Source organism: Trematomus bernacchii, unplaced genomic scaffold (assembly GCF_902827165.1).
Source record: "Trematomus bernacchii unplaced genomic scaffold, fTreBer1.1, whole genome shotgun sequence".
NCBI lineage: Eukaryota > Metazoa > Chordata > Actinopteri > Perciformes > Nototheniidae > Trematomus > Trematomus bernacchii.
Genome location: NW_022987739.1, coordinates 4,702,054 through 4,717,837, shown reverse-complemented (window position 1 = coordinate 4,717,837; position 15,784 = coordinate 4,702,054). Strand labels below are relative to the sequence as shown.

General features: G+C 42.5%; 1 protein-coding gene across 1 annotated transcript; it reads left to right on the top strand.

Annotated features, from left to right (window-relative positions):
• The first annotated feature begins 7,212 nt into the window (after positions 1 to 7,212).
• rgmd (RGM domain family, member D) lies at positions 7,213 to 13,609 on the top strand. The gene is made up of 3 exons (XM_034146395.1): positions 7,213 to 7,415; positions 10,179 to 10,690; positions 12,477 to 13,609. Exons 1-3 carry the CDS (start codon positions 7,322 to 7,324, stop codon positions 13,167 to 13,169), a joined length of 1,299 nt encoding a protein of 432 aa, XP_034002286.1. The 5' UTR covers positions 7,213 to 7,321; the 3' UTR covers positions 13,170 to 13,609.
• Positions 13,610 to 15,784: the final 2,175 nt, after the last annotated feature.

The window sequence follows — 15,784 nt, the reverse complement described above, 5'->3', positions numbered from 1 at the left end:
ATCAGTGCTTGTGGCACAGGGAATGGCCTATAGCTCGATTTAACTCCCCACTGAATGCCACTGTGACGCCAGTCAGACTTTGTGTGGCCGCATACCTCCATGATATCCAAGATATGGAAAAAATGTGTGGACTGGTAAGTATTGGAGATTACATGGCTCCTCTTAGCTCTGGCCTCGATAATGCCTCAAATCCAATGGTGCCATGACGCTGCAATTTGGGGCTTTTGTCTTTGGAAAAACAGTGAATCTTCATACCATCTACTATCATCACTCTTTGACTCTTTGCATGAGTACTTGTGTGTGCCTGAGAAAGGGCTGGTGGGTGCGTGTGTGTGTAAAAGAGAGGGGAGGCATGAGAGAGGGATTATATGTAGAAATAGCAATGGATCAACTGAAACACAACATTGAGTTGATTTTTTAATTGCCTCTCGTCTGCAATGAATGGCCGATGCAGCTGTCTGCGTGAACAGCTGCTCGCCTCAAAAGACAGACCTAACTCTGGGAGGGAGGAAAGAACAATGTTGGGTGAATCATATTCAGCCAATGAGGTATTTTGCAATTTCACAACTTTAAAAAATGCGTGCAGGATTAAGAATCACTTCTATTGGAAATTCACATCTGTTCCAAGGCGCATTTCCCAGGGAGCTCGCAAAGATGCATTTTCAATGCTGTCTGGGCAAGACAGAAACAGTATGGTGTATTACTTCATAAAGTAAACTAAAGCAGACAATGTTTTTTTCTTCTTTCAGCTTTGTTAATGTGGAACCTTTGAGTTTACAAGTTGCAATTTACAACTGTGGAAGAACCAGGGGGTCTGAAAGATTTGATGGAGCAGTCTGTATGGATTTCCTGCAGAATATTTGTCAGACTTGAATTAAGTACTGTTGTTTTTCTCTCTCTCCCTTAGCCCGAGGCCTTGTGGCTGACTACTCCACATCTATAAATCACCAGGAACGCATGCTTATATCCCGGAGCGAGTGCGCTGAGTCAGTCTGGCAAGGTTAATCACATTCACATCTCCTCGGCCTGTTTGCAGCAGCCAACTGATAACCAAACACACATTACGGGGCATGATCCCTCTTGTTTGCGAATTCTGCTCATATCATGCTTTCACAGTGACGCCACATGAAAGAGCTGGATGTAGGTGAAGATGAGGGTTCATAGTGTTTTGGTGATTGTATCCAAGCATAAACAGCAGTGTCCCGGGTGTTTGGACAACAAAAGTGAAGCCAAAACACATAAAGAATTGCTTTAAAAAAGGAGAGAACCAGATAGCAGAGGGGTGGGGCTGGGGTAGCAGTGGATGAGGATCGACCATAATAACAGACAGAGGTCTCATTCACGTTGCACACATGCTCGGCTTACACTGGGGCCAATGGTCGGCTGCACTCATATCCTTCTGTCTGTGTGTTTGATGGACTTTAAGAGAATATGGGAAGCTTTCCAAGTGTGACACATGGTTTTTAAGCCTATGGATACAAGCAGCATAAGTGTAGTAGAAGTGTGGGTGTGTTTGCAAGTGTTCATGTTGCAGAATATGGACGCATGTGATTGTGCTTAAGTCTTTTTTCCATTCAGTGCTTTGCTTTTCTCCCTCTCTCTCTTCTCAGAAGTGCCCTACCCAGATATGTGGGAATTAGGCCACATCGCTCACTACCATCCTACTCTAATCAAAGTGCCGATTCTTGAAACAGACAGCTGTTGTCATGTGCCTTGATTCCAATGGCTATCTGTCCCTGTAGCTGCCCAAGTTCTTAGTAGGCCAGCTGAAGTTGTAGAGGGAGCGAGGGTTAACAACGTCTGCTTATTCAAACTCCAGTCAGAGCAGTGCTCCAGTTCACAAGACAGAAAAAACACACTGATCCAAGGTAAGTTCCTTTTTTCTCATCCTCACATTCATACATGCCTGAACATCAGATAATAATGAATTCAAAATAATGTTGATAGAAACATTGTGTGCTTGTTTTGAATGTGACTTTTACTTTGTGAAATGCTAAAAATGATTGTCTTGAGTTGTATTATCGTAATTCACTAACACCTTGCAGCGACAATTAGCAGGTGAAGGGTTGTTTTAATCTTTAGAGTGTGATCGCTTATAGACATATAAGGAATTGCTTTTCTTTAAAGTAAATGTTAAGAAACATCTGCTGAAAAAGCTAAGAGGGAAAAAACTGCCATATCAATTTCCCAGCACTTTTATGTGGACGTTTCTCCACCTAACAGATCTGCGTCCAGTACATAGCTGCGAGTCAATCAAACTTGATTGGTAGAAGTGAACACTCTTGCCATGTTTCTCCATGTTTCAGGGCCTTCAATCTGCTCAAGCAGCAGGGAACATTCTCCAAATGCCTTCTTGGCTGAAATGTGGTAGATAGGAATGGCTAAATGTATACACTCATGAGTTATTGTCTACCTATCTATTCCTGGTTCATGGCAGTTGTCTGGGTGGGCCGTGGCAGAAACAATAGCAACTGTTGCAGACTAACTGAAGGACACGCTTTATCACAAATGCATCTGCAGATTAAGCCCCGAGCCGTCAGGTGTTAAGGGCAAACGGTTGAGAGCACACAGCGGAAAAACTTCAACCAGCTTTAAAAACGCAACTCATCGGGATCAAAGTTTGAGAAGGGATTTTAAAATCCAAACTATACAACATTACCATGATTCCTACAGATCTGTTCAAATCTATTGAAATGCAGGAGAATACATTTCAGGTATATATTGACCACTTAATTCAAATGTATGCAAGTAAAAACTGCTTTTAGCATTTGGCTAGCAGTTTTTGAATGTTATTGGACTGAGTTGTTCTAAGTTAATAAAACAAACATTTAAAATTGAAAATAAATGTAAGGTAGACTTAAAAATGAAATGTCTGCATTGCACAAAATGTCTTAACACATAAGTAATCATTTAAAGTGGAAACATTATAAGATGATAGTATAAGTTTAGAAAAGTAATCCCTGAATTGGTAGGTGCAGAAGTATTGCTAACATTTCAGTTTTCTCAGAGCTAAGAGAGTTGTCATAGGTCATTACAAAGCAATTTGTTGCCTGTTTCCATAAAACATCATGGCTCGGGTGACTGGAAGGCGGAAGCATGGGAGTGTCGTAATGAAGAGAGAAAGACGAGGCATGTTCAAACAAAGTTATGCTTTAGAATAAGCTTCACAGGGCCCAGTGAGGCCATACATTGAACTGTTGCTACTCAATGTTTTACTTTGAAAGAAAATATAAAAAAAGGAAGAAGAAAACTATTGGAGCATTTAAGATGGGGAGAGGTTTAACCCTGAAAACTCACACCAACAAACACATATGCAGGGTTGGGGTCATAGGTCAAATGGGCCTGAACTCTCTCCCTTTAGGCTGAGGACATCAGAGGTCCCTGCTCTCCATTTATTTTACCCATCATCCCTCATCAGGCCAGGGTGACCCCGCGACCCTGGAGCTAGGGTTACCTGTCAGTTGACTGTCTATTCATGAGCACGGGGCTTGACGCTGTGTCAACATTTGTTCTGTGAGAAAGGAGGGAGTAAGAAAAGAGGAGTTTGTGTCAGTGTGGTCAAGACACTTAATATATACCATACCATATCATATACAATAGACATAGTATATCCTCGGTTTGTTACCACTCAAAAGTTCACATTTCTGGCAGAGCAGGGCCCCGATTGGTCAACTTTTTACTCAGATGACATGCAAGTGTGATAATTCCTGTTTACTCAGAGACAAAGATCCAAAGGAACTCAGTAAACAGATGCCTGTATGGATACCAATTAAAGGGGGTACCTAAGAAAACACTCCAAAAGCCCCCCTTTGTGTGCTGTCAGCTATCAATCAGGGTGCCGTAAGTGGGATCCTTGAGAGAAGATGCTATCAGCGCTGTATACGGATACACTCACACCACAGTTTCCCTTATCTCTGCTGAGATAACAGATCCCCTCTAACAGCAAGAGGCCTGAACCAGACACACATGCTTTCTGCAAGTCTCTCCATCTCCCTCTCACTCTCCGTCTCAGCTGGGCAATAGGCCACTTCATTTCAGACAGGGGCCCTCTGTAAAAAAAACAGTCAATTTGCTCTGGTTCCTGTTTAAAATTCAATAAGCTTGTCTCTTATATTGCAACCGTGTGGTGCTAGCGGAGGCTTCAAAGGGCGCATGCTACTTCTGATCCCAATCTCTGATGTTATCAGCCCCCAGAAGAAACATGATACATGTCTCAGTTGACGAATCTAGATGGGCATGAAATTGAACCAAAACCAGAAGCGTGACACATCAACAATTTCCTGCAACTATACTTTTCTATTGTTTTGTAAACATTGCATTTCCGGAAAAACTAAATAGTTTAGGGTTTATAGCCCTCGCTGATAGGGAAATGGAACCGATGGTTCAGGATTGCGAAATTAGGATTTTCTTTTAAATATGAAAATGTTTTTAAAAAGTGCAGTAAAAGGCACATCATTTATCAGAATATATTTTAATATAAATGTTTTAGTTGTAGGTATTATGTAGGTTATGTAAACATATTACCAGCAGGTGTTCAAAAAGCACTGCATGTTGACCATGCTGCGGTTTACATATGTTTGGTCACTGCAGTTATTTTTTCCTCGGTTTGAGGACAGCGAGCTGAAAAGATGGTCCTGGACTGGCCATGTTTTTCGGGCTTCCACCAGACCACAGCACGTTGGGCCTAATAACAAAAACAAGCATCCCGGTGTGGAGCTGGTCCCACAGTGTGAGGACCTTAATGAGAAACATGTGGAGCTGCCCAGACACACAGTCAGAGGAAACCCAATCCCTCTTTTTCTCCCCCCCCCTTCTCCCTTCCCCCCTTTCTACCATTCTTTCTTTTTCACTCTCTGCTCTCTACCATTTCTAAGTTTTTATCATGAAGCAATTCTTTAAGATCCTCTGTTATGGTCTCTGTCAGATATATGTTTAAAACTTAAAAACACTCCTCTAAGGTCCGTAGAAACACCCTCTTAAGTATTTTTTTCCCTCTATTGTACCAGAACAAGTGACCCACTGTGAGCAGAAGAAATATGCCTGGCCTTGTTTTAACCGATACACTCTTGTAGTGCTCCCTCTCTCGCTCTCTCTCACTTTGACTTGTTTTGGAGTTGGTAGTATATACATATTGCTGGGTCATGCAATGCAATACGCTCATAAGGAAACATGGGAAGAAAGAACTCTTTCTCCGCCCATCAAGCCTGACAGGCGGTCTCTGAGTTTCTTTCATGGGCTGAATTCATCCTTACCGTCCACCTGGATCAATTAACTGTTTGCTTCAGTGGTCCTCAGACCCACAGTGTGGAACCTCAGTTCATTTAGTGGACAGCAGCTTATTGGGCAAAACTATGGCTTTGATTCTGTTTTCTTTTGCCTTTACACTTAAGCCATGGAGATGTTTTATTTATTTCACTATATCTAAAACTGAGCATATTGTTATCTTCAGCTAAGATACACTGACGTAAACAATAGCTTTTCTTTTGCAGGAAATGTCATCACTCACTCCTGAAGAAAAACACTGTAACAGGTGAGTCTTTCATTTTAATTTGCTGTAAATATGTCCAAACCATCATGCCTTCTACACTGTGTCACTGTCGAGGTTGTCATAGGGAATAAGAAGTGTAACCTGTTTGGTGAGATTTAAAATCTGACCATAAAGTGCAGCTATAAAGCAGATCAACCAACCAAGCCTCCAAAATTAGCTGAACAAACAGAGTAAGGTAGAGCCCTCTGGGGGGATAAACTTGGCACACTGGATCCAGTGTGACAGAGGCCCTTCTGGCAGCTCAGAACAATCCAAACGTTCCACTTGGGTTGAGCTGTCTTCGTTTCCCCCTCCACTATATATATCAGCCCCACATCAACATGGGCCTGTGAAGACCTTTCACAAGACTGACAGGCCACCTGAATCACACAATTGTGTGGCCGGAGGAGCCTGCATGTGTATAGAAAAACCAGTGATCCAATAACTGTCTGGGTTCACTTCTCCCTCATAAAGTCAGGAGGGAGGCGCAGAGGGAGACCCACAGCTTCAAGCCAAATGTTCCAGCTGCACCAAAACAAAGCTTTAACTTTTATTTTAACTCTGAAAAGCATGCAAACTGTGACTGTTTTTACAGCAATGTGTTAGTCAGAAATTGCTAAGTGCATTCAATTTCTTTATTTGCATGGCACAAAAAACACAGAAGTGTCTCAGGAAAAAGGCTGAAAGCCGGTGAGTGTATGTGCCTTGCAGATGGTCCGGCCTCACAGCAGCTGTGTAAATGAAAGACGGAGTGTCGTTGAAGGAGGTGAGCGAGATGGAAAGTTGGCCACAAAAGGAAAAGAGTAACAAGCAAGTTGCTAACAAAAAATGTAATGGAAAAATGAATAGCACACTAAAAATTGCAGAGAGAAAAGAATCATGTCAGAGTATTTTCTCTGAAGTGACAAAAACAGACAATGCCTATTTGTTTTGGCAGGTAAAACACCACTGTGAAGCAGAAAATAACAGCTTAACTATAAAAGCTAATCAGTATATTGAAGGCAATCCCACATATGGTTATCACTATAATTCTCCTTAGTCTTTGTCATTGCTTTTCAGTCAGGATAATTACATCTGGTTGTATATGTAGCGTATTCACTAGATAAACAAAGTAAGATATCATCTGCCAGTTAGTGAATTTGCAAACACAATTGTGAAAACAAAATAGTCTTTGAGCTCTAAATCTGGAGTGAGAAAACAACAGGTGGCAGAATCCTGCTTAATGCTGAAAACACAAAAACATTTGTCCTTGTGAGGTGTAGGGAGTGAGTGGGGGGTAAAGACAGTTGTCCCCGAGTGCTTTGTAGTGCAAAGAGTTAAAATGTGTACAAGTCGGTTTCAACTCTGAATTAGAAAAGCTGCTCAACTCTGATTATACTGAATTGCTCTAAGTTTAAAACTTAGCAAATATATTCTGTGTATTTACACACAAAAGGGCGGTTATAACACTGTTATAAACACAACACCCTGTGATCTTTAATTATAATCAGGGCAATTATAACTTCATACCGCCCCCTCTGTTGTTGAATGCACTTTTCCTCTGTCCTGATCCCCGTAATTGCCACTACATGTAAATATAAAGCGGTTAGTGAATAATTAGTGTTTCATTGGCCAGCAATCACCTCTGGGCCCCGTCTACACTTTAGACCCCTCCCTCGTAGAGCCGCCCTGGAGACAGGGGCCCCTTTTGAATGACAGCGCTTGGTAAGGAAGACGAATTTTTGTCTGATTTCTCGCAGCCGCAGCGTCGATGAGAAGCAGTCGAGGAACTCCATTCTAACTGAATGGATTGGTATGGGGAGAAGCGGATTTCAAATCACGGCTAAGCTGCAGCTTTTGGACTGTGTAACGTTGACGATGGTTTTACTGTCGCTGCTGTTTCGACCAGGTAAGTTGTTTGCTTTTTCAAAATCCGTGCTCCTCCACTCCTCTCCTGCATGCATTGCCAAGCTGAGTCCCACTCTCCTCGCAATGGAGGTGGAAAAAGTTAACTTTTTCCTCGCGTTGTGTGGCTGAAATCAAACTCTTTAACACCTTGGAAGTTTCCTCACTCACACAACCTATGTTTTGAGTGTTTTGGTGTTTAAAAGAAGGAGAAAAGCACTTTGTTTGAAAGTTTTCCGTCCGCTGCGGGGACAAAGTAAAGTCCTGTTGTATCCCAGCCTCCAGCCAACACTTGTGCATCGCTGCTAGCCGAGCAGCACGAGTTGACTCACTTTACGGACTTCTTTTTGAACATATTTCCAACCATTCACGCTTAAAACAACGACACCAAACAATGTGTCAAGAACCGCTTTACAGTTACCACGTTTAACAAAGCACTTGTACCGCTTCTGCTATAGTTTTTTCAAGTTATGTGAGATACGGCTTAGCTCCGAGTTAGCATAGCTCGCTAGCAACAGGCATCCAGCACCCGCAGTCAAAGCAAAAGAAAACTAGGGAGCTTGTTTTTTACCGAGAAAATGCTGCAAATCGGACACCAAACAGTCACAGTTAAAGTCCTGAGGGCAACTTTAACATTTAGGTTAGACTGTTTTAGTCCTTGGCAAAGCTTAGGGCACATGGTATTTTCCCCTATTCATGCTTCATTTATTAACTTTGTTCGCTACCATGCATGGGGGTCCAACTTTTTGGCCTCTGAACGTGTTGGTCGCTCCTCTATTCCGGGGGAGATCAGAAACCCCCACTTCATCCCAAGAGCATGTTGTGTTTGGATTTTTGGAGTCGATTTATGTTATACTTCGTGGACATTTTCCCATACGTTTTTCCAAAGTGTGTTTTGAAACACTTCACACATTTTCTCTAGGGAGTTATGTTTTTAAAGTTGGGAACTATTCTGAAACGTATATTCTTTAAACATTGCCGTCTAAATACAAGTATGAGCATTACATTATTTTAATATAGAAATGTCTGACGTTTGTATTTTTTTCTAAAATTAAGAACGAACAAAAATCACCCTCTTAGAAGTTGTCAATCATGAGATATAATAGAAAATAACAGCTTGAACTTCACATCTTGATACACCTGATAACATGTTAAGATAATAAACAAAAGACACCTCAGGTTCTTTATTATTCGGGTACTTTTTGGTAACTGGATGCTTGGTGGAATAATGTAGGTTTGTTAAAGTAAATAATAACTTTATACTTAGTGTACGGCTGCAATCAATATGATAAATAGCACTTGCATCGTGTTTTCAGCCTTGTTTTGTAGTAATTATGAGCTGGCTCTGAGTCTAGTAAGGCACTACAAATATTGCGTTATGTTAGTTTGCGACCTTCAGACGATGTCCAAGCCATTAGGGAAGTGTCTTTATCTCTAGCTCTTAATATAATCTACTAATCTGTAATATACAAATACTGTCTGTGTGGCCGTTTAGCTTGTTCCTTCTCTGCTTTTATATTCCCCACACTTGGTAGTCTACTAAGTGCCAGATCATAAAGACCCTTTGGGGAGATGCACAGTTGTTGATGGCTGTGCAGGCAGTGATTGTCCGAAAGTGTCAATCACAGCAGACATTGGTGACCTCGCAGCGAGACGGGGGAGGTCTGTTGGAATTCAGAGGAGGGATGCAGAATGCCTCTAACTTGACCTCTCACACTTCATCCCCGTTTTTATCAGAGCCTGTGTTAAAGTGCAGACTGGGAGTTGCATTAATCATCTCTCATGCGCCCCTTCAGTGCATCAGACGTATTTGAAAGAGAAGAAATGGTGCACAAGTATTTGGGTGCACTGGTGTGAAATATATGTGCTTATCTTGTTGTCTTTGTACGCGCTGTTGGGAGATAAGATGGGGCTTTGGAGCAAACGGAAGATTATTCTGTTGCAATAGTAGATAAGTCTGTTGCAACTGATTTGTTTATATGCAGGAAGAGTGATGGATGTGTTGAGGTTGCTGCTAATCTGTAAAGGAAATTATATCCACTTTTACATACAAGAAAAATAGCTGTAGTTCTTTGTTTTCCCAAATGATAATTATCCCACTTGTAAGTCATATTAACAATACACCCCAAATGTAGCTGTTACCACCCAAATATAACATGCTGTGCTCTGCTGCCTCCACCAGCCACCCTCTAGCTTCCAGTTTGGACCCCCATTTGCAGAACAAGTGTGACTCTTTGTGATGTTCCTCTTGAAGTAATCTGCCCCCCCCTACACGAGCCTTGCCATGTACTGTAGCTTAACGCACTTCAATTACCTTAGCAACAGCCAAACCACATTCAACACCCTCAGGCAAACTAACACAGGTTGGTTTTCCTCCTACAGTGAGGCTACATGCTATTTCTGTGAGGGTTGGTTGGAGGAAAAAGATTTGACTGACTCCAAAGCACAGTGTGGGATCATGGCCTCGTGAGCTCACGCATTTGGGTTTTAATGGCTCTCCTGAATGAGGTAAACTTGATAGTGGAAAAGTTTTGACTCTGCCTCTTGTGTCGAGGTACTATATCCATAAACGTCACATTGTTTTTTTTAAGGATCTTATTTGTAGAAAACATGTTTTTGTTCAGATCGGTAGAACTAGTCAGCAACATTTTGGCAGAGAGGGAGGTAACTGATGAAAATGAGAAGAGAAGCAAACATTTTCACAGTAATTGTGATGCATTAATGAACTCGGTTCAAAATGTTGATGCTTCTTGTTTTTGTTTTCCAGCTCACTGCCAGCAGTGTCGAATCCAGCGCTGCAATGCAGAGTATGTGGCTTCTACCTCCCCCTCTAGTGGTCTGCAGGAGGACGTGGCTATGGATGTGGACTACTGCATCGCCTTGAGGGCCTATGCTCTGTGCACCCGGCGGCAGGCGAGGAGCTGCAGGGGGGACCTGGTCTACCACTCGGCCGTCTTCCGCATTAAGGAGTTATTCTCTCAGCATAACTGCTCCAGCGAAGGGCCAACCTCCTCCGCCAAGGTCCCCAGTACATCTCGGCCAGCCGTGTCGGAGCTGTGCGACTATGAGAACCGGGTCCTCATGTCGGGCTCAGCTGGACAGCAGAAGAAATATGCCCACTGTGGATTATTCGGAGACCCGCACCTACGGACTTTCCGCGACGAGTTTCAGACCTGCAAGGTGGAAGGGGCGTGGCCTCTGATTGACAACCGCTTCCTGTCGGTGCAGGTGACCAATGTGCCTGTGGTCCTAGGCTCCAGCGCCACAGCAACCAGCAAGGTAAGGATGTGTAAGCGATGCAATGATAAGTCCATTGATTTTATTTTTGGGGGGGAAAATGCCAAATATACTCTGGTTTCTGATTTATAATATGTGGAACCAAAGAGAGGATTTTCAGGCTTTTTCGCATTTTATAGTCAAAATGATTTACTGAGTCATGATGGAACAATTGTCATATCAGTCAATAAAGGCCTGCATAGGTCAATCTCAAACGTTTCGCAAGAAAAATGTGCAAAGAAACCAAGAACAAAGTCGGGGACCCCTCTGAAAATTGTTTTGCGACCCTTGGTAGGAGGGAGTCTTTCTCACAACAACACCTACAACAACATTAGGAACAATCACTGATTATCGTTGAATTTGAAACTAATGGCAAATTAGCAGGCGTTTTTTGAGTGCTCGCTTTTTAGCTCGAGTATTGCCATAAAGTATCAACATGTGAAGTTAATCGTCATTCCACGGTGCCTCTCGAGCCCCCAGCATTCCTCTTGTCTTGGAGCTCCTTCAGATCTATGAGGGAAAAGAGAGAGGAGGGGAGTCCTTCAGCGGTGTTGAATCACAGACATGCTTGAGCGCTCTACCTTTAACACATGGGTGGTCATATGGTAGTGATTAAGGCTCACTCAAACATTTTCCTCCACCGCCACGATCTGGAATGTTTTTTCACCCCTCTGGTCAAATAATTAACTGGGTGCTTTTTGGGTAAATATTGATAATGTGGAAAAATAAAGGAATAATTGGACAGCACAGCAGCTTGGGTTTTTTATTAGCCTAGTGAAATAGTCTCATTTTGTATGCTCTAAATGTTTTAATTTGTTAAAAATGCTATCATATCTCTGTATTTGGTGCTGAAAGTCACATTGGTATATAGGGCTCCCCAAACATATATCATGTCCATGAAAAAAAGGTTTATCAAGCTTTTTTAAAATGTGAATATGCATGCTTATAGTAAACTCGTTTCCAACTGTCAGGGAATGTTGTCCCTACAAAACCAATGTTATATCAGCAATTTGAGAACGATAAACTATAATACGATGGATCTCAGTATAAACTCTATCAAAGGCATTGGCAGTGTGTTCAGAGACTAATGCAAACCTGTAGTGTGGGTGTGTCTGTGCCAGCACCCGCATGCCCCCATCATGCTTTTAGAGTTGTTTGCAACTGCCAGACTTAAGACAGGAAATCATCCATCAAATACAGCATCCCCGTAAGTGTAAACGTGACCACAGCCACCGCTTTGTCAAGATACTTTGAAGAAACAGAGGTTAGGCCCCAATTTTTCAAAGCTCAGCTGGAATACAAATCACAGTCAGTCAGCGAGTGCCAGAGTAGAAGTGTTGGAAGATGCATGAGGATTTTGAGGCTGTTATGAAACAGTGTTGTTTGAGCCAACATTCAGTGGAGTTATGCCTGCAGTTGTATTCATTTGTTTTAGGTAACCTCACAATGGTTGTAATTGTGGTGTATTCGAACAGTTTCTATACTTGTATAGTATCTAGTGGACCACTGATAGCAATCACTGTCACTCTTTGAAAAAAAAAGGCTAGTGTTTGCCATCAACACCTACCACAGCATTCAAGAATGTTTGGTTTCCTGCTGCCACCTTGTGGCTTTGACTGGTACTGCTCTTTTTCAATGAATTATGGCATATATTTGCACTGCTCATCTTTGCATTAATGCTAGGATGGGTTTCTTAGTGTACGGACGTTTATTCAAACTGACACATTCAATTGTGAAATGTTGGGATCTGCCTTTTCAATGCTGATCATATTTTTTCTTCTAATTTCAGATCACTGTGATCTTCAAGTTCTTCCAAGGCTGCACAGATCAGAAGGTGTACCAGGCCACCACAGCAGATCTGCCATTGGCCTTTCAGGATGGGAGCCGCAGTGGTGGTGAAAGTGGCAGCCTGTCCATCGTAGAGCGCGGCGGCTCAGGAGTGGGCCGGCAGGTGAGGATCCAGGCCCGTTATATCGGCACGTCCATCATCGTCCGGCGTGTGGGCAGCTACCTGACCTTTGCCATCCGCATGCCAGAGGACACCCTGGACTTTACGGAGGACAATGGCGGTCTACAGTTATGCCTGCACGGCTGCCCACGCAACGAGCTCATCAAGGAGCACACGCTAGGCATTCAGAGCCTGCAGCCCCGTCTGCAGGGCACCAACACAGAGCTGGGGCCTCTGCGGCCCCCTCACCAGGTCTACACAGTGGAGCGGGCCACAGCCAGGTGTAGAGAGACTCTGCAGGTGGAGGACGTGTACTTTCAGTCCTGTGTGTTTGACTTGCTGACCACAGGAGACCCCGAGTTCTCTTTGGCAGCCTACGGGGCTCTGGAGGATTTAAAGGCGCTGCCGCCGAGTAAACTGAGGCAGAATTCCCCCAGGACTCCTCGAATTTACAACGGAGGAGCGTCACACACTGCAGCAGCAGCCCACAGCTCCCTCTTCTCACTCGTACTCCTCATTCTGCTGCTTTTGTAAAAAGTTAAATATAAATGATAAAAAAAAAGAACAAACATGGAGACGAACAGAACATAGAAGCATTACCAGCTTGAGGAAAGAGTGACTAGAGCGCAGACCTATACATTTGTATTTTTTTGGGGGGTAGGGCAGTTTGTGAATGTTGTGATATTTTCAGTTTTTGTCATTTGAAGGATTTGACACTTATAAAGATGGTATTTTTTCAACTCCACATTTTCTATGTCACATCAGTTGTAAAAAGACAGAAACACATTAAAATAGTCAGATTTGGGTCCAGTACTACAGGTTTCAGGTCCTTAGCCGCTTTCACACCAAGTACTTTGCCGTACTTAGTTCCCAGCACTTAGTTCCCCCATGGAACTAAAGAGCAGATCGCGTTCACACCGGAATAAGTCCCTGAGGGAAGATTACGCAAATGAAGCCGCTGACGTCGCTTCTTCTTCTGCTTTGGGTTTACTGGCAGGCCGCAAACAACTTCACGGCGTATACTGCCACCCGAAGTTCCCGGCCGGAAGTCCCCGGAGTTGGGGACTGGCTTCAGTAGAAGCTGCTGGGACTCCCAGCAGCTTCTACTGAAGCCTTCCGAGTAAATCGCCAGAACGCCGACACCTCCTCATCTCCACCGCTCCCATGTTTTTTTTTGTGTTGCCATAAGTTAGTCTCTCTCCGTTGGTGCGCTGGGCTAATGCTAATGCTAATAATGCTAATGCCAGCAAATACAATGGCGGCTTCACAAAACTTTTCAGAGTTTTACGGGGCGTGGTTTGCAATTCGCCCAGCCAATCAGAAATTGGAACTTTTTTCTCCCCAGGAAAGTACCTGCTCTCTAACGGACTGAAAAGGGGGGAAAAGTTCTCATGAACTATGTTCTCTTTTTGGTGTGAACGCACAATCCCAGGAACTATCGGAACTAAAAGGGAAAAGTACTCCGGTGTGAAAGCGCCTATTGGTTTACACCAATCTTTATCAACTCATCAATGGGTGTGCTGATGTCATGGCAGTTCAACAGCATTATGTTTTAATGTAAATAGAAAGGTCATCGGTGCACAACCTTTAAACACTCCACCATGTATGAAGCTGCACATGTATCTGCAAACTGTATGTTAACAGTTATTCTGCAGAGCAATGTGGTTTCTACATTCTGTATTATCCAGTGATATCAATAGCACTTAACGGTTTTATCAACAAGTTTTGTGTATTCAAGTGTTATTTCCATGTCAACTGTTATTTCAGGAAATTGGTATTCTAAGTACACAGGATCCAACAACTGTATGTAAAAACTACCTATCCATAATATACGATGTGTCAGTTTGATATTCCACAGTTCTCATCTGTGAAACTCGGGGTGTTTCTCAATGTCGAGGAGGCTTGCTTGGTAGCACATGTACCTCCGAGTCAGATGCTTCAGAAGCGAGGCAAGAATCCCTCCTAGCCTCGGAAAACGAAGAATGGTGGAACAGGCTAACAGGTGTGCAGGTGTGCGTCATATGCGAGGCCCCGCCTTAAATGGAGCGCGATTTCCGCCAAAGATTTGGAAATTGATCCGTGCGCAAAGCATTGTGGGGATTTTAAGACCGGAGTCTACACATGTGCAGCCTCGATATTTCCCGCAACGAAGTACGCCGGCATCGGTAGAATTCCAAGTATGCTGGACTTTGGAACAGTCCTTCGGCAGCACTCGATGACGTAGCATCCTTTAAATAGTGGCTCTGGAGCAGCTTTCCTCGACATTGAGAAACACCCACTCCCTCTTCAAGCTGTCTAGCTTCCAGTTTTAAAAAAGGTTAAAAAAAAAAACACAAATCTTTATATAATAATATATTAAAAGAGTGTATATAAGTGTTTTATATTGTGTACATTTGCCTGTGTATAGATGTTTTAACTGTAATGTTTTACATTTGTTGTGTTTTAGTAGGTTATTTTGAGACATTGTAAGAAAAGTAAACTAATATGCGTTTGTAATTTTCTGTAATAAAGTGTTGGACACTCCTGACAACGGTCTGTTTTCCTCTTTTTGTCGCACTCGCTGCTGGTATCTAGGCAAGAGAGTTTTTATATCACATCAAATTAGAGTTAAACATTATATCGGAAATTGGCGAGGCGTTGAACATAAAATTAAATACAAAACGACTATAAATAAACCGATATTTAAGTACTCGGTTCTGCTTTTACTCGATATTGCTTAAATACAAAAAAATGAATTCATTACATCAAAACATTTTGAACAAAATCCACAATGAACTGAACACAAAAGGCATACATAAAATGAAGTGTTGGGATGATAGTATCATAAGAAAACTAAACTTTAAAATGTAACTTTCTTTCAACTTAGTCAAAAAAACCTTTAGTGTAATATTTCAGTCTTTTAACATGTGTTTATTGCACAAGTTGACACCATGAAGATAAAAAACGATGTAGTATGCTGCCCTACATCAGATCATAGTAAATTGTGAACAGAGCTTGAATCTTTGCTTTCATTGCCCTTATAAACCAGGGGTTGTACCTGGAAGGAATATGGCAACACATGTCCAGTTGCTGGATCAAGATGACATGCAAAACAGGAAAGCTTTGAATAACTAATACTGTGTTTTACAAAGTGTATGCTTGTAATGCCA